The following is a 23,556-nucleotide window of genomic DNA, read 5'->3' on the forward strand; positions in this document are numbered from 1 at the left end:
GATATAAAACCTAGAAGCGCGTTAGGAACTTGTTCAGCATGCAAGAGAGAGTGGGCCGCGTCAGTGCCACTAGGGGCCGCTGTAATCTATTTGGCGTGCTCGGCCGGTCTAGACCTCTACGCGGCCGTTCTGGCATCTGCCTAATTGCCAGACCGCCCAGTCCGTCCCTGCACTGGCCCAAATAGCACGTCGGCCCACCGGGCATTTGCCCGGTATGCCAGATTACCAGTCCGTGCCTGTTACCAACTGCAGTTTTAAATGTGACCTGACTGTTCAGAATGTGGCCATATTTTTAAAAATCCGATATGTATCCGATTCAGTAGCATATTTGAAAGTGGCGTGAATCGGATTTGGACATGTCAGATTCAGTGTGACTTGTGCTGTTCACATTGTCAGAAACAAATCAGATATGGGTCACATTAGAGAGAACAAGTCGGATTCAGGTCACTTTTAACTGCAGTGTGAACGTAGCCTAAGAAAGCCGGTGAATCAGACATAAATAAAACTTTATTTTCGGATTGTTTTACAGCAGTTACGTTCAACAGCAAAAATAAACTTCCCCACACACCTCCACTCAACCCTGCAACTCAGCAGCAGCTTTATGCTGATATATGGCGCTTTTCCACTACACAGTTCCAGCACGACTCGACTCGACCCGGGTTTTTTTGCGTTTCCAATAGGGATAGTACCTGGTACCTGCTACTTTTTTAGTACCTGCTCTGCTGAGGTTCCAAGCGAGCAGAGCCGATACTAAATGTGACGTCAACAGACTGCTGGCCACTGATTGGTCAGAAGAGTTGTCGCTGGAAGAGTCATGAGCCGCCCCACACAAAAATCAAACCCAGCATTTTTAAATACCGGCAAGTATTTTATTGATAAGCAAAGGCAGTTACTTTAGTTATTTAAAGAAACACAATGTAGAAAAAGATATTTACTGAAAAAATGTCAAAATGTAACAGTGTTTTATATGTTCTTCAATAATAAACTAGTTGAACTTAGATAATCACTTCTGCTTTCTTTGTTTCAGAGTTAAAATATGGACATTTGTTTTTTTTTGATGGTTCGTTTGGAACATTTATTAACTGGTAAAATGTATTTCCTGTGCTCTTTGGGTGTGTCATCATCATTCATTTTCTACAACCGGCAGTTACATTACTAAAGCACAAATATTTTTTCTTAGAGATAACCTCTTAATGTTGCTCTCAGAGTGCACCAGAATGATGCATTTGACTTAAAAATTTACATTTTCTTACCCCCTACAGCGTTGGACTGAGGTCCAACTACCATAGTCTCTCCCAATGATTTGAGAAACACAGGATCACTGGATTTGTAATATCAAATTAGACGTGTGTTGTTCTATTTGTGTGATAGCTATAGGATTCCTGCAGTTTACTTTTATTTTATTGGCGATATGTTATAAAAAATAATAATTTGTATCATAATAATAATAATAATATCTGATATCTGCATGTAAAGAGTGGCTGGAAAGCAGTCAAATTCCTGGCCTGAATTATTGTCCCAGTCCGCACCTGAGCAAGAATCACTCACATAAAGGCTGTGCAGGTGACTGTCCACTCCTTACAAAGTAACTCCAGCCCACTGATTCTTGCTGAGGAAGATTAGCATGTTAGCATGTTAGCATGCTCAGGGGTCAGTGAGTACAGCCTGGTGACAGTCAGTCCAGCAGCTAAAAACAGCTGCTCTAAGGAGAAAGAGACCAGTAGCCAGGATGCAGAGGTATTGTGGTGCTAACTTGGCTGGCCTGGGGAACCTGGCCATGGTGTAGGGTTTACAATGAACTCAGTCATTTTTTAGTTTGAAATGGTTCCACTTCGCCATGACCTCATCATGTTTACATTTGATATCTACTTACTCTTTGATATTGTTCTGTCATATCGCCCCCTGTTGGTAAGATATGTCATTGCTGCCACATAGTGAAATTCATTGCATTGCTTCAATACTCACACTACACAACACAACCTATATTTGATAGATTGATTAAAATTTCACTGGTGATGGACAAAATTTTAACGATCAATTATCGATTATCGAATGATCATGCCTAGCAGGAACCTCTCGTAAAATGTGTTGTCAGTACCTGGGATACACCGAATCACAGATTAACAGATGTTTAACAGTTATATTTCAGTGTGTAGTCTAGAGTTCTAATTCTCTCTCACCTACATGTGTCTAGTATTCACGAAATGTACAGTGGCCTAAGGCTTGCGCATCATGCAGGTTAAGACCATAGACTGTATATAAGAAATGGACGTAACATCCGTGACGTCACCCATTGGTTTGTGGACTGCTGCTCGGAAGCCAATAGTTTTGAATCTAGGCAGCGCCATCTTGAAAATTTCACATGCATGCCGGGGAAAAAAAGAACACGGATGGGCATGAGGCGGAGTCATGGACAGAAGTATGGGCGGAGCCAACGGCAGAGCGGGGAGGTTGTGATTGGTTGCGAGGGCTGGATCTCGAGGACATTGGTCAATCAACATGTCAATCACGACGTAGCCACGCCCCAATGCATACCCTGCTTTATCGTCAAATATAAAATCAGGGAGGCCAAAATTTCACGAATGAACATCATACTGCATTGAAGAAGGCTTTAAACTAGCGATTGAGACCATAAACACATTTTGAAAACGTTTACTGAGGTTAGAAATCAAGTGAGAAATTGGTGAATTCTCCATTGACTTGTACTGAGACGAAGTCCTTTTGAACACAAAACAGCCCCCTGGTGGCCTTTTGATAGAATGCAGCTCTAAGTTACTTCTTTTTTTTTGTTTCATTCCAGGATGTTTTGTACACAGTGTGTAACCCCATTGGCAGTGTGCTGAGGATTGTCATCTTTAAGCGAAATGGAATCCAGGCCATGGTGGAGTATCCTTATTACATGCGTGAGTGTGTGTGTCTTCATATGTGTGTTGGAATGTACAGTGTCCTCTCCTTAACCTTCCTCCTCCTCCAGGTTTGAGTCAGTTCAGTGTGCCCAGAAGGCCAAAGCTGCTCTGAACGGAGCTGACATCTATGCTGGCTGCTGCACTCTCAAGATTGAATATGCCAGGGTAAGAGACACAACAACCCTGCTGTCAGCCTGTAATGTTGATGTTGGCACTAACCTGATTTAATCTCAGGGTTTCCTCCAGGAAATTGTAGAAATAAATCAAATAGTCAAATAATCTGTGAATAGTGCATTACACAAAGTGAGACAAGTGTAAACAGCACACATACGTTTTCAGTGACATTTAGGGATCAAAAACAAGTCATTTACAGGTTAGTTTTTCCCAGAGCCCTAGCCTAGCTACAGGCTACAGAAAACAGTCAGCCACTCAGAAGAGAGGGACACTGAGCAGACACTGAGCTTGTGCTTGGTCGAGCTCCAGAGAGGAGTTCCAGAGAGAAGCTTAAGAAAGGAGATGTAAGAGATGTTTTTGGTACTTTAAAGTCCGTGTAAAGTAAGTTTTCTGAGTTTGACATACCACAGAAAAGTGTGTTGTTAACCACCCTGCCAAATTTGAATGATTAAAAAAATTGCTCCCAAACGCTGTGGGAGTGCCCGCCGAGTTCACTGAAACCCCGCCCCCTACCAAGTGTCACCTGTCAATCAAAGTCACCACCTCTACCAGAAACATGGACACTACGTCTGAGAGCTTTCTGCTGCTGGCTCAGCTGCTAGCTCGGCTGCTAACTCGGCGGCTAACTCAGTACTGTAGACTGTAGTACTAGTAGTGTGTGCTGAATGTATTTATACCTCTACAGCAGCAGGGCAGGTTTATGCTAACACGGAGGTGATTTTCAGACCTGAACATCCTGAACACAGAAATCTTGAAACACAGTTTGTGAAGCCTAGCTCCACAATTCAAATCTAAATAGTTGAAATGCTTTTTACACCTTTTTTAGAAATACATTTATGACTTATTTAATGTGTTTAGAAGAAAATGTCTGAATTCACTTTACACAGTCTTTAAAACAACATAAATATATTCTTATTGATATCAAGACTACACCTAAAAATGTGTCAAATATGGAAATTGTTAATAATTTTCAAAGAACCCCAGATTATTTGTCAGAGTTGTAGTGTGGACAGAACGTGCGGAAAGATGTGAAATGAGGTTTTCTGGTTTGCCCTCGTTTGACTGAATACAGTTTTAAGCAATCTATTCAGCAATTTCTAAAATGCAAGTTACAAGATTGTGGGCAGGCGTCAGATTATCAGGTGAAGCAGCGATGTAGGGCTTTGTGTCATCTGCACAACATGCACACTTCTTTGCAGATGATAAAGCAATTGTTACTGGTACCCATTTCAGACTGGCACTCTGTTGTGGGTCAAACCCATAAAGGCAATTAAAGAGAATGGGTCGACAGGGCTCTAGAGTGCGACCAATTTGGTCGCACATGCGACCTATTTTTTCAGAAGTGCGACTAAAAAAAATCGGAGGTCGCACCGGTGCGACCAGCCTTTCGAGAAAGAAAACATGCAACTCTGAAAGTCTGCTTGGGTGTCTCGCCACTTGGCTAGAAGACTGAATAGTAGGGGTGAGACGAGATCTCGTGCAAGACGGCCCACGCGAGACGAAAACGCGACGATATTTCTAGTTGAAATGAATATTGTCTCGCAAAGCTATAATTAAGGGGCGCACCAAAAAAAAAAAAAAAAAAAGACGATTGGCTTTTTATCGCTCATTCGCACGTCATGTCTTCTTTTTATAAAGTCACATGTGGATCATTAAGCTTGTTGCAGTTTCTACCTGCTGAGAAGATCTCAGTCAGAAGTATGAGATGAGGAGAGGAGCAGCAGTAGATTGACCTCAGGTCTCTACACTGAGAGCCTGAGGTAGGATGAGCGGAGGAATCTAGCGCATGTATGGAAGCCTAATGATGCCAAAAGTAAAATGAGTCACACTACCAAATTAAAACAAAATTTATATTTTGTTCTACTTGTGTATTTATGTGATACAGGATTTGTGCAATTTACTTTTATTTCTGTGTATTTTATTTATTTTATTTTATGTTATAATTTGTGATAATTAGATTTATTTAATTTATATTTATATATTATAATTGTTTCTACTCTTTATAATTTACTTTTTAGTATTTGTGATTGTATCTAACCTTTGTATTTATGGTTGTTATTTCCATAAATACCAAAATGATCCATCTATAAAATATCTATATGGAGAAATCTTTTACAGTGCTGCATACTGCATATGATCATTATATATTTAGAAAGTAGAAAGTAGAACTGAAGTGATTCATTACAAGATGATTAGTTAAAATATTCCAATTCAATTTCGATTTTGTGAATTTCAAATAAAAGAACAGTCATTTATTTCCTCATTGAAGTTTTCTTAAAAATATAGTTAAAGTCTTGTCTTGTTCTCGTAAACCCAATATCGTGTCTCGTCTTGTGAGCTGAGTGTATCGTCACACCCCTACACACTACTACACACTATACACACCCCTACACACTACTACACACTATACACACCCCTATGGAAAAACAAATACAATAGTAAAGCAACGTTTTGGTTTTGGCTAGTAAGAAATCTGGTTGGCTAGTAACTATTTTTGATCTACTAGCCACTTGGCTAGTAGATGGGCACATCGAGGTGGAGCATGCCCATGCCCAAGGTAAACATGTCATTTTGACTGTGTCAATAATATGCCCATTTTATCTAATCATTGAAATTAAAAAATAAATACAATTAAATTCTAAATGTAAAAGTAGACTATATTGATTCAGAAAAGTAAATTTAAAGCTATCTTTTTATTTTTAAAAGTTAAGTTATGTTTCAAAATAAAGAACTATGTTGGAACATATTGTTAGCCAATTATTTACCAATGAACATAGACAGGAAGCTATTTAAAATAATAATAATAATAATAATAATAATAACAACAACAACAACGACAACGACGACGACAAAAAAATATAAAACCTTGTAAACTGCGATGGAATGTGTTCGGAAATTTGAGTGCACCTAACTTTTGTTCTGGTGCACCCAAGAAAAAAAGTTGGGCGCACCAGTGCAACCAGTGCAAAAAGTTAGTCTAGGGCCCTGGTCGACACATTTCATCCTCCCTTGCATTGCATCAATTCACCAACTCCCTGAAAGTGTGTGAGTCAGTGAAAGTATGTGGGTGAGTAGGTGACTGAAAGTGTGTAGGTGAGTGGGTGACTGAGAGTGTGTGTGTGTGACTGAGAGAGTGTGGGTGAGTGAGAGTGTGTGTGTGGGTGAGCAGTGGTGGAAAGTAACTAAGTACAAGAACTGTACATGTATTGAGGTACTTTACTTGAATATTCCATGTGATGCTACTTTATACTTCCACTCCACTACATTTCAGAGGGAAATGTTGTATTTTCCACTCCACTCCATTTATTTGAAAGCTTTAGTTATTTTTAGATGAAGATTTGCGACAATGAATAATACAAGACGGTTTTAAAATACAACACATTGTTAAAGATGAAAGCAGTCTTCTTCTTACAGAAAGCAGTGTGTAGTTGGCTCGCATTTCAGATGTCTATGAGTTGTTAACAGCTCCACCAAATAGTGATTTTCCCTCTAAACTTCTCACATGCTTTCATTTCAATAAATGTTCAAATGATCCAATATTTCAGCAAAAATCAAAGATTAGAGAAAACGTCCAAAAACTGAAAACATTTGTGTATCAGAACTTTGTTTTATCTTCTTTCCTCTCCCATTAATCATCTCAGCATACTGCATACTACATCACTCATAATACTGCAGTACTTTTACTGTAATACTGCATTATACATCACTGATAATACTTTTTTATTTGTTTTAGTTATGTATTTATTGTTACTATAGTGGGAGTACTTTACATTGCTGTACCTCTACCACTTTGTGTTAGTGAATGTGTGGGTGACTGGTCACTGCCCTTTAATGGTAAAAGTCAGTTACTTCATATGTTTGATATTATTAAGTGCATGTTTGTGTCTACAGCCCACACGTCTGAATGTGATAAAGAACGACAATGAGAGCTGGGACTACACTAAACCATACCTGGTCAGACGAGGTAAGAGATACACTGTCTCTCTTTCTCCGTCATTCCTTTATTTCATACTTACATTAAAGTCATCCCATTGCTCTACACATTTGGAGTGACTTTACTTTCTCATAATGTGGGAGCTCCTGTGTTGTGGAAGGTAGGACTCTTCTTTCAGTGTTCTCTGTAAGGGCAGATTGACCTCCATTATGGCCATCCTTAAGTCATTTACCACAATAGATTGCGGGTCAGTTTATCAACTGGATTACATGTGTAGTCATAAACAGTCTGGACTGTAGACCTCTATCACACCAAGACTCTTCCGCCTCCCGTCTCTCCATCTCCAATCAAAACACTCTCACACCAGCCAATCACCGGCCTCTCACAAGCCTGCACCTCTGCCACCGTGGAGAGCAAGAGAAACATAAGGGAGAGAGAGAGCAGAAAAAGAGGGATGGACGTCAGGCTGACCATGCACAGCAGCTTTCTTTCATCTTCACTTCCTCCAACCCAGAGAAACAGAAAGAGATGGATCTCACTCCACCTGACCACCATGCAGCTGCTGCTTCAACATGCCCAGGAGAACCCAGCCCCACCTCTGTCTGCAGGACTCCAGTAGCACTACCTTCTACTCCATCCTGTGTTTTTATACTCCTTGTTCTGGAGAAGTAGTCTTGCAGGGCCTGGGAATCTAAGACCTAGTGTCTGGTACACAGTCTGTGTAGCTCCTCAGAGCTTCTAGATTCTAGATTTCACTTTCAGTCATTCTTTAATGACCATCATGTGGGTCTTCTAGAAAAGGGATGCTGACGAGGAAGAGCTCCATGCTTGAAAAGCGTTGCAGTCCAGAGCAGCTGCTGATCCAAGCCTTTGCTGTGTGCCAACATATTAAATTATCTCATTTGACAGCTCCCTTCCCTTTTTAGTATTGACCCATTTGGAAGCCTTTTTCTACAGTTTTTCTGTGGTCTTCCAACAAACAAATGAAGATTTACTGTTTACCCTTAACTTATCTTGTCTGTTCTGGTTACAGACTTAACATTGTGGTCAAAAGTTTGATTATGCAAGACTACAGCTCTGTCACTTTACTCCATCTGAATTAGGGCTGTCATGATAGCAAAAATGTCAAAACAATGATAACATTTTGATGTCATGAATAACATAACACTGAAAATTAGCATTGTTCATAGTGTTTTTAGCATTTTGTTGGCAAATTCAAAAGCTTTTGTACAAATGCAGAACAAACCAAATCCAAAGATACAAAGATAGAGAGATAGATAGATCACTATCTGTTTTGACAGAATAGATTGATAGCCTCTCATAGTAGCTGGCTGTGTAAATGTTCAAGACAGAGGGGGTAGTCGCAGACAAAGTGTGTGTGTGTGTGTGTGTGTGTGTGTGTGTGTCTTAAATGAACTCTAAATGAAAAACTGAAAAAAAGCAGTATATCGTGACATCCCTAATCTACAATACAATACCTGTACAACTAGGCGTGTGCATGGATCTCCGTTCACATACAGTGAGATGTTTTTGATATAAAGATTTATTGAAAACAGGCCAAACAAAGGACCTTACCAATCATATGAGCAGTCTTTGTTATCTATGCATGGTCCTGTGTACAGTGAACTAATGCAAATGCTGCTTTCTTTGTACTGTGTTTGGAGCTGAGGATTCTTTCTGAAACGTCTTACACATTGTGATGTAATTAAGGATGGGGTCAGTTCATTCTTAATTCAATCAGTTCAGGAAATGAGATTTGCAGCTAACATGAATGAACATATCTGACATCTACAGCATCTTTATGTTCAAACTATTTCAAAATGCATTAGAATAACAGAACGCCTGCTGATGATGGTCAGTCTGTTTTTCAACCAGCAGTCACACTGTCATGACATCTGCTGTGGATTATCATGGCATGTTGAGTATGAGTCATTGTATTTTTAGTGACTCCTCTAGCCCCACCATCATATTAGTCCAACTCCTGCCAAGAGTGTAAGAACAGGATAAATATATGTTGTTTATTCTTGTCAACACTCTCCTGTTGTGGGATGTAATGAACATTTCAGCCTCTCATAGCTGCTAATGATACCCAGACTATTCATTGTTCATGATTGACAACAAGGTGAACTGATCCCACCTCTTGTTATAGATTACCTGTTACTAAATAAATATACATATCTACAGTGTTCTATGTTTTGAACAGAGGCACATTGCAAAGACACAAATCTGGACAAATCATAACAGAATTATCATCTGAATGAATAAAGAATTACAGGGGGCTGACAGTCTTTGATAAGAAGACAGTGTTCCTTTAAACTGAAGTTCAATACAGACAGAAAGGAGGGGAGAGAGGTGTGGATTGTATGCAGCAATTGGTTTAGTCAGCTTTTGAGTCAAGGCTGTTACAAAATAGATGATATATACATCTGTGCCAAATGAAATATTTACCTACATACTGTAAATTACTGTCAGAGCACAACCTGATGTGTCATCATAATTATTCAATTTAGTAGTGTGTTCACTAATGTCAAATATGTGAGTAGACCCAGCTGCTGTTCATTGGGTGCTTGCTAAATATATCTTCTCACAAGAGGAAGGCGGAAATATTAGTGAAATAGTCTGATGTCAGGTTGACAAAAACAATCTGTGATTGACTTATGAGAACTCAGCATGGGAGAGTTTTGGTAGAACCTTTCAACTTTGACTGGAATATTTTTGTGGTGTCACCACAACAACTCCAACACCACAATCAGTGCTCCAACAGTTGAGGTAGCACATACAGTTGTTTGTGTTGTGTTGGTCATAGATGTTAGGCTGAAATAGACGTGTCAGAACCTCATCTGTTTTAGGCCCAAAGTCACCCAGCTGGTATTTTAATGATCCGGTGAACAGTGATAAACAAAAATGTAAATGTATTTTAACAATAGTCTCCAACCTGTAGATGTATTTAAATCAGCAGAAAACCTGAATAAGATTATAGCAGGAACATTAAATCAGTCTATACTGATCTACAAGTTGATATTGTTAATACAGTCTTCCTGTTGTCCACAGCTGTTTTATACTGTTTAAAAACATCTCTGCAGCATGTGAAGGCAGCAAGACAGAAATGCTGATATGTTTTCAGCATGTTGTGTCAGAGTGTGGATCAGACTGGTTGGTTATAACTTGTATCCTGTCTGGTTCACCATCCTCCTGCCTCTGGCTGCTGGTGCTGTGTTCTGCCTCATCCATACATCATTTTCTCCATTTGTTGGGTCTTTACTGTCATGCTTCACTATGATTGGCTGAGCTGTTTCAGAGCTATGACACCTGTGTTGTGATTGGCTAAGAGTGTATGTATTAATCATCACACCCTCCCAATCTGTATTCCACTTCACACAGCTGCACATACCTGAACCAAAATAGTAGATGGACACACGCACACAGTGAGGCTAACATCTTAGCGCACACAGTCAGTGAGGCTAACATCTTAGCGCTCACAGTCAGTGAAGCTAACATCTTAGCGCACACAGTCAGTGAGGCTAACATCTTAGCGCACACAGTCAGTGAGGCTAACATCTTAGCGCACACAGTCAGTGAGGCTAACAAGTTAGCACCGGTCATTGTGCTGGTGCAATGAAAATATGATATTCAACATTTTATAGACTACAGATTGTTACAGATTATCTTTATGGATTGCAAGACTTTATAGTGAGTAAATAGAGATTTTGTACACTAATGAATTGTCATCAGTATACTGACATATAATCATTTACATGTCTAGCCTAGGTAAGCATAACATTTTGGGACTTTAAGCTAAAAGCAGTGTACTTATTTGAAACTGACAATTAATGTATTTTACCAGTAAGCAGTGAATAGTGAGTGTTCATTGATACAGCTGTCAAGTGTGAGCTAGTAGTTTACAATGACGGATTGAAATAAATATGATGAATTTGAGTACAATGTAATGCAAACCACATCGACACAAACATACTGCCTTAGGATGATAGGATCTTCATCTTTCAGCTCTTTCAGCTATCACCTTTCCACTTACCTCCACCTCTCTGTTTACCTCTTTTATGCTGCTGCGACCTTTCTCTCTCTCTCTCTCTCTCTGTGTGTCTGTGTCTGTGTCTGTGTCTGTGTGTGTGTGTGTGTGTGTGTGTGTGTGTGTGTGCGCGCGCGCACTGAGGCCATTGACTGTATATAAATATGGACGACGTGTCTCCACTTCCTGCAGCTATGCAAAAGTGAAGCCAAAATATTTCCTTTCCAGTAGCGGCATCTTGCTTGTGTGACATCATTTTGGGCCAGAGTCTGTGCAGTAGAGTCAGGTGGCAGAATGACGGCCCGCAGGTCACGCCCCTCCTGCCTGACAGAGGTTTGAAAGAAGCAATTGAAGTTGTCAATCATGATGCCACACCTTATATATCATCCAATAACTAATTAAAAGCAAACTTGACTGAAAAATGAGCACCTGGACAAGCATAAGCATGAACAACCTAAAGAAAGCATCTTTGGGAAACATTTATTTGACGTGCACTTTGTTTTTCAGTTCGGCTCATGTCCCATCTGGTAACAAAGGTGGGATTTATGACCAATGATGCATCCAGCCACCAAGGGGCGATTGAGGAGGGATTGAGGATTGGGGAGCTGTCCTCATGTCCATCTTTATATACAGTCAATGGTTGAGGCATTGCATGACTTGTGTTGCTGTAGTTTGCCCTGCACAAGTCCAGCACAGAGAGGAAGCCCATCCTAACAGAAAAACATATGAGGTACAGCAGGTCCCTCTGGATCTACTGGAGTTGCTAAGTGACTGAGCGCTTTTGTAGATTGTAATTTGGTTCTTTGATGAGCTGGTAGTAATCACCTTGAAGAAGCAGCTGCTAATCAAAGCTCCAGGGGATGTGCTCTGAGAGTTGTTGATTCGTTTTTGTGGTTCATTAAACACTTTGTGTGAGGTCCCATGATTCTCAAGCTATAATAACTATAAATGTAACATTTCATCTTTGACATTACAAATTATGAGCCAGAGTTTATTATTGTAGTTTTTATTACTCTTTCAATTTTTTTACACTCACCACTGATTTTCATTTGCATGCTCTACTGGCAATTTAAGGTTTAGTTTTGTCTGCACTGTTTTTGTAGTGTGAATGTACTACAGACTCAAACAGAATTAGTGTATTGTTTGCAACTGAGACAAAATAACAGTAACATGGAGGTTAAACCAGCAGATGTTTGGCTAACAAAGCAGTGGTGATCATTAGTGGCAGAGGCACTGAGCTCATCATCAGACTCTCCTTATGACTTTTCAGGAAACAATAATGCTTTAATGACCAGCAGGCTGAGAGTGCCTCAAACAAATAGTTGAATGAATGTACCAGGTAAATATTTCACCTGTTTTCATAAGACTGATCATTTTAGTAATAGCCTTTGAAACTAGACAACAGTGCTGGTTCTAGCCTTGGTGGCATCCTGAGACAGATGGCTATAAGGAATCATACTGACTCTTATTGTTTACGTTGTTTACTGTGTATTACCACTAGAACAGTGCAGTTTTGCAAATGTAATGGAATTACATTTTACCAAGAACAAACTTTGGCAGTAACAGATGTGTGCATATAAATCTGTATAAAATGAAAACTGATAACAAAGTGAAAGAAGTAAAGGTCAACACAATCTAAAGGGGTCTATTTTGAGACTTTTGGAGAGGTCAAAGTGTGCGCCTCTGCCATCAAGGCACAAAAACAGCTCTTTGTGCTTGTGTTGGCAATAAGAGGTTGACTGAACATGCAGAAATGCAAGTTCTAGCATTCGCCTAAACTTGCTATGCCAGCATATTTCTCTCTAACAGACAGAAAAATAAAAGTCTTATATTCATTTATGTTTGTCAGCTCAGTCTGCTGAGCTCATACTGTGGTATTAAGATTTCTGCTAATCTCTGACACTCAAGGACTTGAGTTGAATGTCTCAATATTAAGAGAGGAGCAAAGTCTCATGGTCTAGATTCCGAATTTTATAATGTTCAGAGCCAGTTCAAATATCTCCTCCTTTTTAGACGCAGCATTAGGATGGATGACACATACAAAGCCTTTTACAATTACTGTCAGGAGTGGGAGATTTTGCATCACTGCAGTTTATCATTTTAGCAAGGTTATTACGAAGTGTATAGAAGTAAATGAGCCCAACTGCAGTCCATCTTATTTTCATGAAGTACCTCTAAATAAGATGCTGAGCAAATGACTGGAAGCAATGGAACAAGGAAGCAACACTTAAAGGCTGCTGGACTTGAGATATTCATTGAAAAAAAGAGACTTTTGGAACTGCACATGTGAATCCATCCTGTAGAAGAAAGGCTGTTGTGAGCTCAACAGGAAGATGGTTTGATGACTTTTAGTCAAAGTCCTTTGACTATCTTATTAAATATAATATAATATAGTAACCTTATTATAGAAAAGAAGAGGACAGCTTGTGTACAGGCTGAGCAGTGGCTCTGGTAAAGTTGACTTGCTTTTTCCAGACACTAAATCTCAGACACAAATTTTTCTGCAGCAGAGGTCAGTCTGTAATGATCAATATTTATATACATTTCCATTCACTCCTCTCTTATGTTTGCACCTGTAAAACAGCAATACCCTAAAAATACTGAATGAGATCAAAGCAGCAGTTTTCAGCACAGTTCCTTAGTGAGTGTCCTTTTTGTGTCTGGTTTACTTCTCCAGTTGAGGAAAGGGAACATCATGGTCAGCTTGGGTTCCACACAGTGGAGCCAAAAACTGACCCAGTTGCACAGCAGATCAAAAATACGAACCTAATCCATACTCCAGCATAGAGCACTATCCATTCCAACACTCGGTATGATCCAAACTAAAGAGCTTCTGTTTTCATTTAGGTGGCTCACCTATTTACTTCTTTTACTTTTAAGCAATATAAGCCTGCTCCCCACGTGTGTTCTTATACAAATGAATGATGACATTAATCAGTGTAGTAGTCAGTAGTCTGTTAATCATTCAGTGAAGTTAAAATAAGAAATAAGTGAGGAAGCTAACTAAGTTCACTACTCTCTAGTGAAACATGCACACTTACTGTGCACGCTGCATGGTATGAAGGTCAGTGTAGCTGTCCAGCCTGCTATGTGGATTATCCCCACACCTTCTCACTTTTCACTGCTGTAGCATTCTCCTTCCTCTCAGTGGAAGTGTGTGTGTGTGTACATGCATCAGCCACATAACTGCTGACCTGTTGACCTGTGTGTGTGTGTGTGTGTGTGTGTGTAAAAGGGGATGGGAGGGATACTGCTGTCTTCCTATCAGCTGACTAGGGGAAAAGTGTCATTTCAATGTGCCTCTAATGTACTTTATATTATATAGTGCAGTATGTAATGCTTTCAATATGTCACAGCTACAGTGATGATGGTGATGTTTTTACCATTATGATGATAATGTAATGCAGGTTGATGTTCTTTCGTGCTGAGGGAGAAAAAAAGAGAAAGATTGCTGTCTGATGCTTCACAGGTACTGTCTCTTTCATTTCTCTGTTCACATGACCTTCTCTGTATTAAACCTGCCCTTTCTAAATAAAACCCCATTCAAGCTGTTTATTTATTTTTTACTCACCTCTGTCATTGTGATGAAATGTATAGATCTTTCTGCAGCACTGAATCTGTACTCATTAGTGTGGTTTATAGAGATAAATGTATACCTTTTAACATGAAATGTGAATGAAGCAGCAGGTCTTCTAGATGACTTCTGTTGTTCACACTTAGATGTAGCAACTTTGTGTCCATTTTGATTTGTTTTTGTAATTAATTAATTAATTAATTAAAAATGTTTTTGTGTGTGTGTGTGAGGGCGAGGGGGGGGGGGGGGGCGGGGGGTATTATTAGTACTCAATCATTCCAGGATGTCATCAACTTGAATTCACAGTGGTTATAATTGATTATGTTGTGTCAAATTCTGAAACTATTCTAACTAGTCCTCCACTGTCCATCCCCTATTCCTGAATATCTTTTTTTATTTTTTTCATTTCAGAGAGAGAGAGAGAGAGAGACTTATATGGTTGTTTTTTTGTAACAGTAACATCACTACAAACTACAGTATCAGACTGGTGAAGTGAAACAAGCTGTTGGACAATCACACCAGTTTGTGAAAAAGCTACAGTCTATGCACTTTATATGGAGGTCTTAAAATGAGTGCACATGAAATGTTTCTAATAATTCCTCATTGTCCATGAAAAAGCAGAACATGGATGGAACACTGGCTGTTTGGATAATAACTTCACAGTTGGTCTTTATTTTTCTGAGTAAGTTTGACTAACCTCAGGGTGTAACTGCTCATGTTTCTTGCCTCGTCAGATGTTCCCAGATCTCAGCTATTATAATATGGTTCTGATTTTTTTCATCGATCTGTTGTTACCCCAGGGGTCTTTTTCACAAACTGTGGCTGACAGAGCTCAATATGTGGATTGTTGTGGCCTCAGGAGTAGTGTGCGTTACTGGAAGTATAGTGATGGCAACAAAACCATTTAAATACCATGAAACCAGAATTGTAATTCTATGTATGTCACAAGGATGAGGACATTTCCTCTCAGAAATGCAGCAGGAATTAATGCACTTTGTAGAGGTCTGACCCATGAAGATGTCTAGCACGTACCTCTGACAGCAAGTAACACACTTGATACATTTCTAGTTATATTTTCATAATAACTTGACTGTGGTTAATAAGATGGTTACATGGGAATAGTCCATTAATATTCCCCATAGTATGGGGCTTTACTGTTTTTTACAACTGGGCTCTTATTTTTGTAGTTTTGTCTATCATTTCTATCAGCAGTAATAACATTGTTCTCACCCAGTTCATTGCTGAGATCTGGTGACACTTAAACTTAGCTAAAGATAGGTTCAGCAGGCCAGGAAACACAAGCAGTCAAACAAACTGATCTGTCTAACTTGATGAATGTAGGTACACAGTGAAGTTATCACATAAACTTTCTGACTCACTTCATATATCAAACTTTTACCTGCTCTGCTTACCATAGTGCGACACACTGTTTTTCAGCATAAAGAGAAGTCATTAGTCTTTTCAGAAATGTTCACCTTCAGTGTGATCTCCAAATAAAGTGCTGTAAATCATTATTATCTGACTGCTCATGTTTTGACCCATTTGTTGCCATTACTGCTGTAACAGCATATGATTGCAGGGTTGCATGCAGACTTTTCCTGTGATTCATAGAAATTGAGCCTCCATAAATTAATTTAAGCTGTGTCTGGGACTAACAAACCTCTGAAGAGAAGGTTTCATTTTGCAGACAGTGATATGGCCTTGTTCTGGATTAAATACCTCTTCTAATTATACTGTGTAGTTCTCTGAAGTAATAAATGCAAAATCTGCATCTGTGAAAGAAGACCATTGTTTTTCAGTAAATTACTCTGGACCCTGCACACAATCTAATCTAATAGAGAGTGTGTGTGTGTGTGTGTGTGTGTGTGTGTGTGTGTGTGTGTGTGTGTGTGTGTGTGTGTGTTTCAGATCGTGGAAAGGGCAGGCAGAGACAAGCCATTTTAGGAGAACACCCTTCATCCTACACTGACAATGGCTATGGTAAGACCGCAAATGAGATTCCCAGCACGTTTCTTCAAATTTGAAATAGTGATCTGATCTGATCACTTCCTTCTTCCAAAGTGGACCACTAATCAGATATATCTAAAGACCGGAAGAACAAAACAGGAAATAGAGCACATGTGCACAATGTCCTTACTGTGTTGGTGCACCACTCCTGAATGACTGTAAAGGAAACACTGGATGTATAATAGGAACTGGATACAGTGCTGGGGCTCTGTTTATTCCTCTGAAAGTTGCTCAGTGGGGCATGAAGCCAAAAAAGCCATTTCCCACTGTAAACCCAGATGAATGCATACTGCACATGCTCAACGGGCCCCTCAGTGCATAGAGCATACACACCAGAAACTTCCACTGACCGAGCCAGCTAACTTTCAGTTTAGCCCTTCACCAACTTGAATGGGTAAAAAAAACAATTCAATCATGTGGCTTTTCTAGACTTTCCAAATGTTATCAGACCACATGGATCAAATTGTGACAGTGAAACAAGTCATTTCGTCGGGGTTGTAATACTCAAAAAAATGTATCCACTGATTTTCACACGTCTCTTTCACATGTATGTAAGTCTATGGGGAAAAGTCTTTTTGGGTGTGATATTGTCACATGATGTTGTAGTTACACAGTTTGGCAGCTATGTCAAATTGGCTTCAAAGCCTGGCTGTCTTCCTGTGGGTTTGACAAAGCCAGCCACTATAAAACCTTTCCTGACTTCTTCTACAGCAGCCTACCAGTGTATCTGCCTGTGAGTAGTGTACAGCACCACCACAGCAGAGAGCAATGGCAACTCTAGCACAGAAGACAGCACAACTTATTGTTACACATTAAGGTCTCTGCTCAAAGCATTTCCTGGAGTTTATTACACTAATTGTGTGTTATTTTTGAGTCATCCTCTATTATTGAGTAAGGAACAGTTTATAGCTGTTCTGATGAAAAGGGTGAGACGCAATAATTGTTTAAATACTAGGATAATAGTAAACATTGTCAGACAGTCTCAGTTGGAAGGCATTCATTGTAGTGTAGTTACTAAATGTCTTCATACTTGACTGATCACAGCGTGAAGTGCCTGTGAATATCAGATTGTTGGTTCATAAAGTTGTCGGAAGTATGCTGTAACTGTAGTCAGTCCCTTTACCACAGAGGGGAAACTCAATACTCTCTCTCTCTCTCTCTCTCTCTCTCTCTCTCTCTCTCTCTCTCTCTCTCTCTCTCTCTCTCTCTCTCTCTCTCTCTCTCTCTCTCTCTCTCTCTCTCATACACACACACACACACACACACACACATATTCACCCAGTAGTAGGTGTAGATTGCCATTCATGTGTAATGATCAGAGGTGCAGCAGTAGGTATACCTTCATCTTGGAAACTAATCCCTGCCAATTACACTGTGTCTTTAACTGAAGCTGTCTCTGTACAGGCACATGTTCCTGTTACTGTACGTGCAAGAACCCTCAGTAAATGTATTTCCTATCTATAAAATGTAATCTGAAGTGATAAGTTTGCAAAATGTTCAAGTCTATTTCAATATAACTCACATGCCCATATATACACTGGTCAATGTAAATCGTCTTGGCACAAAATCCCCTAATTGTGTTACTGCTTAGACAGTCCAGATAAACACATTCAGCATTAAACTCAGTGACAAATGTAGCTACTTATCTATGAACATGTTCATAGAAATGCACATTTTCATGAATACTCTTCTGTATTGACTCAACAACAGCGATAAGAATGAACAACAATAACAGAACAGATAGTGTTGTTCTCATTACATTCATGCAGTACACTCAGCTCCTATTGTGTCTGCCTCTGCAGGTCCACCCTGCCCCCTGCTGCCTCTGCCTGGTAACAGCAGGTATAAGCTCAGCTCAGTGGATGTTCCAGACATGGTGTCCTACCCTCTGCCCCAGTCATCTTCCTCTTACTCTGGCCACGCCCCTAGCTCTGTTGCCATGGTGAGTGGCCTCCATCCATCCAAGATGAACTGCACCCGAATCTTCAACCTCTTCTGCCTCTACGGCAACATTGAAAAGGTATCTGTGTGTGTGTGTGTGTGTGTGTGTGTGTCCATGTGATTGAGCTTAAAGTAAGTCTTTGCTGTTATATGTCTATGTCTAGAAACAAAAGAAACAGTGGTGAGTGTGGCTTTACACCTGTCACTGCAAGACATTTTTATAAATGATAAAAAGAGCTTTAGGAATGATTGTTAAGAACTAAACATCACTCACTCCCACCCTACTAATGGAAGAAATACTTCTGCCAAATAAACAAATGAATGTTGTATCACCAGCAAAGACTATTTATTTAAATGCATAAGCCGAGTAAGAGTGGGAGGTGGACTTCATTTAATATTTATTGCAGAACAACAGCTCCCGCTTCCCCCATTCATCTTCATCATATCTATTGAACCATTTGCACTTATCCACAAATCAACCAACAAGATAATTGCAGCACATAACTCCCCTAAAACCACGAACTGATCTTTGTTCTGCAAAGATCAAATAAAGACAGTACTGGGCTTCAATGTATTAACAGGTGTGTGCTTTGTATCAGTGTAACATCTGTCAGCATTTGATGGCTGTAGTGTGAGTCTTTACATATATATGGTGTGGTTCAGCTGCATGAGTCTCCTCTGTCATGTCTTTCTCCACCAGAGGGCATACTGACACACCTGCACAGCAATACATACCAGATGTAGGTCATTGAGAAAATGCAGCATTAATAAATCATTATACTGTAAACATGGTTATTAATGGTGAAAACATTTCCATCATAATGTATGTTACTTTTATAACACAGCTGTTAACTGGTTGCAGGTGAAATTTATGAAGAGTGTTCCTGGTACAGCACTGGTTGAGATGGGAGATGAATATGCTGTGGACAGAGCCATCACACACCTCAACAGCATCAAGGTGTTTGGCAAGAGACTCAATGTTTGGTGAGGACATGAGCGCACACACACACACACACACACACACACACACACACACACACACACACACACATCCATCATACCGATAGTTCTCAAAGTTCATATCTTCACATAGAGAGAAACGATTGTGTAACATGAATCCATTATGACACTCATTTCTCTCCATGTCTCCCACCATGTTATGAAAGCTCTCAATATTACATTCACTCTCACTAGTCAGCAGCCACAGCACAACCAGAGCCTCTGTATGTGTGTTTATGTGTGAGCGTAGAGCCTAATTCAATCCATCAATCAATCCATCAATCAATCAATCAATCTTTATTTATATAGCGCCAAATCACAACAAAAGTCATCTGAAGACACTTTACACATAGAGCAGGTTTAAACCGTACTCTTCAGGTTTCACTTTAAAGAGACCCAACATTCCCATTGCTAATGAGAAAAAATTTCTGATTCTTATTATGGAACCTTTAACAATAACTGGCAACTTCTGTTCTCTCTGTCTCATGTTAACACTTAAGTTCTACAGGTTTCTATTTTTATTATATTTATTGAGGATGAATTTTAGTTTGGTAAATTAAATCATGTTTAATAATGTGTGTGTTGTGTTGTGTGCAGTGTGTCTAAGCAGCATGCAGTGATCCCCAGCCAGGTGTTTGAATTAGAGGACGGCAGCAGCAGCTATAAGGATTTTGCCATGACCAGGAACAACCGCTTCAGCAGCGCAGGGCAGGCCTCCAAAAACATCATCCAGCCTCCATCTGCAGTGCTGCACTACTACAATGTTCCTCCATGCATATCACAGGACCATTTACTGAGGGTATCATACTTCTGTCTCATTAATGTCCTATTTTTTACATTAGTTTCCCTACCCCCCCTCCCGCCAACTTCTTGGCTCTTACTACTGAATTTAAACATAGTCTTTACACTGTTTGGTTGTCCATTGCACTCTTCACATAATAGAATAATCCCTGTTGGTTTATTTGCCAATTCTGGATTGTTCATGACATCTCTATTAAACAAGGCTATAAGAGTCCTCAATTCTCCAAAAATATGAAAAAAATATCAATCAATCTTTATTTATATAGCACCAAATTACAACAAAAGTCATCATAAGGCACTTTACATACAGAGCTGTCTAGACTGTACTCGATACATTTAATTTAAAGAGACCAAACATTCCCCTATGAGCAGCACTTGGTGACAGCAGTAAGGAAAAACTCCCCTTTAACAGGAAGTAACCTCAGGCAGAACCAGGCTCTAGGTGAGCGACCATCTGGTTGGGGTTGAGAGGGAGAGGAGAAGAAGAAGAAATAAAGAGGAGAGATAGAAAGGAGAGAGAAGCACATTGAAAATCAACAGTAACAAAACAATAGGATGTTTTAATTCTACGCATACTAAATCTAATATGGATTGATATTTAAATTACATGCAGTTTGTCAATGTGTGCCTCTCATTAGTATCCAAAGTATATCATTCACATATGTGTACATATAAAGCACTTCTATTTCTAAGTATACTGTAGCAAAGGACACCTGAGTGCAGGCCAGATGGTAACAGCTTGTACTCTGCATTAAGTAGATGGCCATAGTCCAAGCAAATGGCCATTGCTTTTTTAAGCACCTGGATAAAGGCTCTGTGGAACAGTGTCATCAAGGTTTGATCAATCTGAAATTTGGCAAGTTTCCTTAAGCAGACCTTTTTTACAATTCATTTTGGGCGGTTATCAATTATGGTGCCAAGACATTTATAATTATCCACTACTTGAGGTCGGTAGCATCCTACACTCCCCTCTTGGTCCTATAAGCAAATTAAAAAAAGATCCAAAAGAAAAAATGAGATTGTATGTAGAGGAGGCGACTGTATCTTTACATTAAATCCATGTGCTGTTTTGCAGCTGTGTACTGAGCATGATGTGCCCGGCTTCGTCAAATTCAAGATGTTTGATGCCAAACGTAAGTAGAACTTTAATGTTTAACTTTCTGTTGGTTTTGACATGTTATTCTATTGTAGTCAGTCTGCAAAAAGACTAACCCACCACTCTGTGTGAGGAGATGAATTACAAAGTGATATAAATGAATTTGTTCATCTTACTTCCTCCTCCTAATGTTTCCTTGTTTTCTGTGATTTTTCCTCATCCACTCTTCTCTTTTCATCTCACATTCTTTATCTTACTCTCAGCCTCTTCTAAGACCATCTCTGGCTTGTTAGAGTTTGACAGTAAGACAGAGGCGGTGGAGGTTCTTACTGTTCTCAACCACTACCAGATCAGGATACCCAGTAAGTCTGTCTGAAATACACCTGCTGTGCTGCAACGTTTCATACAGCACTACGCTTTGTATATTCCATTTACATTCTCCTATTATATTACAAACACATCTGACCTCCTAGTATTTTTTTCCCTCAAAATAACAAATATTTTTCTCATTTGCTATCCCACACTATCAGTATAATAATATTTGTGAGGTTTTTTTGCAAGCAGTTGTCACAAGCTATGTTGCAAGTGGTGCACAAACACAAACATGTATCTGATAATGAAGAAAGAAGCTAGCCGAGGCTAGAAAAGGCAAGAAAACATCTGAAAGTGAATATTGTGTAATTAAAGAAAGCAGTGAGCGTGCAGGGTGTTTCATCTTTCACTTTACTCACACTTACTGTATATGAACTTACTGTAACTAACTAGTGATACACTGTATATCGGTATGTATGTTCAGTTCATCTTCTGATGATATACATGCATTGGTTTACTGATATGATAGTTATACATGGTTCAATATTCATTTTGTGTATTAACACATAATACACACACATTTAAATAAGGATCGATTCCATTTGGTTAATACATCATTGTGACTACACTGGGGTTAGAAAGTAGAGTGTCATGTATTTTGCTGAAGGGGTGGTAGTCTTACACATTTTGGGAGAGCGGGGGGAGGGTCTTTAAACTTTTTATCATCCCAGATTTTCATCTTATTTCATTCAGCCTTTTAAGATTTAGTGAAAAAAAAAAATAAAGAAACTCAAAACGTTAGGCTGCATTAAAGGATTGTATGTAGTGTAGAGATTTATTTTCCATAGAAATCAGATAGTAGGAGCAGTGTGTCATGTTTGAGAAACAGAAGAGACATGGATTGTTGTTATTAGTGAATGAATGTTTGTTAGTCACTGATCTACAACTGCTCTTGCCTTCATAAAAGAAAACAAAGTTCAAGTTCAGCATCACATTGTTATCACATGTTGCCAACTGGTTATTTAGTTTAAATGAAACACGCATATATTATGTTTGTTGCATATACTGTACATATATGATTTGGAGGTACTGGAAGGTAAAAATAATATAAAATATTCCTGAAGCAAGGCTCAGGTTCTGCTTTCTTATAAAAATGAAATATATTACATAAGCAGCCGACCCCGGTTCGAATCCCGGCCGGAGGTCCTTTGCTGCATGTCACACCCCCCTCTCTCTCCCATGTTTCCTGTCTGTCTACTGTTGAATAAACGTGTCTATGCCGAAAAAATCTTTAAAAAAAAAAAAGGAAACTTCACTGGGAATTAAATTGATTAAATTCAATTAACAAAAATATAATTAATATGAGAAAAAAAGACAAATATAATAAGATAGAGTCTGTAAAACATATTACTATATTAAACTACATATGGAAGTAAGGCAAACCTGTATCATGAATTTGTGTTTAAACAGTCTGTCAGTAATGATTCATTCATCTAGATGTATTGATTTATGTTCCTTTTCACTGCACTGTTAAATAAGGCTCAGCTAATGTCTCAGTCAGGCTTTAATACTAAACATCTTTTTGTGTTTTTTTTTCAGATGGTTCCAACCCATACACCCTGAAACTGTGTTTCTCCACCTCATCTCATCTCTGAAGACCTGCAGATCAGAGGAAGAAGCTGCTGAGCGTGGTGATGGCTGACCTCCTAGAGAGAGGGAGGGCCAGTTCAGACAGAAGGACAGACGAGTGGAGAAGAGAAATAAACACATACAATGAGAGAAGAA

The 23,556-nt window shown here is 39.3% G+C and overlaps 1 protein-coding gene across 1 annotated transcript in view; it reads left to right on the forward strand.

Annotated features, from left to right (window-relative positions):
- Positions 1-23,556, forward strand: part of LOC128372446 (heterogeneous nuclear ribonucleoprotein L-like) — a 48,439-nt gene extending 24,883 nt beyond the window's left edge. The window contains exons 5-14 of the mRNA XM_053332501.1: positions 2,801-2,886; positions 2,975-3,071; positions 6,972-7,044; positions 16,524-16,595; positions 18,425-18,642; positions 19,426-19,547; positions 20,160-20,361; positions 21,439-21,496; positions 21,723-21,821; positions 23,371-23,556. Of these exons, the coding sequence (XP_053188476.1) occupies positions 2,801-2,886; positions 2,975-3,071; positions 6,972-7,044; positions 16,524-16,595; positions 18,425-18,642; positions 19,426-19,547; positions 20,160-20,361; positions 21,439-21,496; positions 21,723-21,821; positions 23,371-23,426 (1,083 nt within the window). The 3' untranslated portion in view covers positions 23,427-23,556. The remainder of the gene's footprint in view (positions 1-2,800; positions 2,887-2,974; positions 3,072-6,971; positions 7,045-16,523; positions 16,596-18,424; positions 18,643-19,425; positions 19,548-20,159; positions 20,362-21,438; positions 21,497-21,722; positions 21,822-23,370) is intronic.

This window comes from Scomber japonicus, chromosome 14 (assembly GCF_027409825.1).
Source record: "Scomber japonicus isolate fScoJap1 chromosome 14, fScoJap1.pri, whole genome shotgun sequence".
NCBI classification, from domain to species: Eukaryota; Metazoa; Chordata; class Actinopteri; order Scombriformes; family Scombridae; genus Scomber; species Scomber japonicus.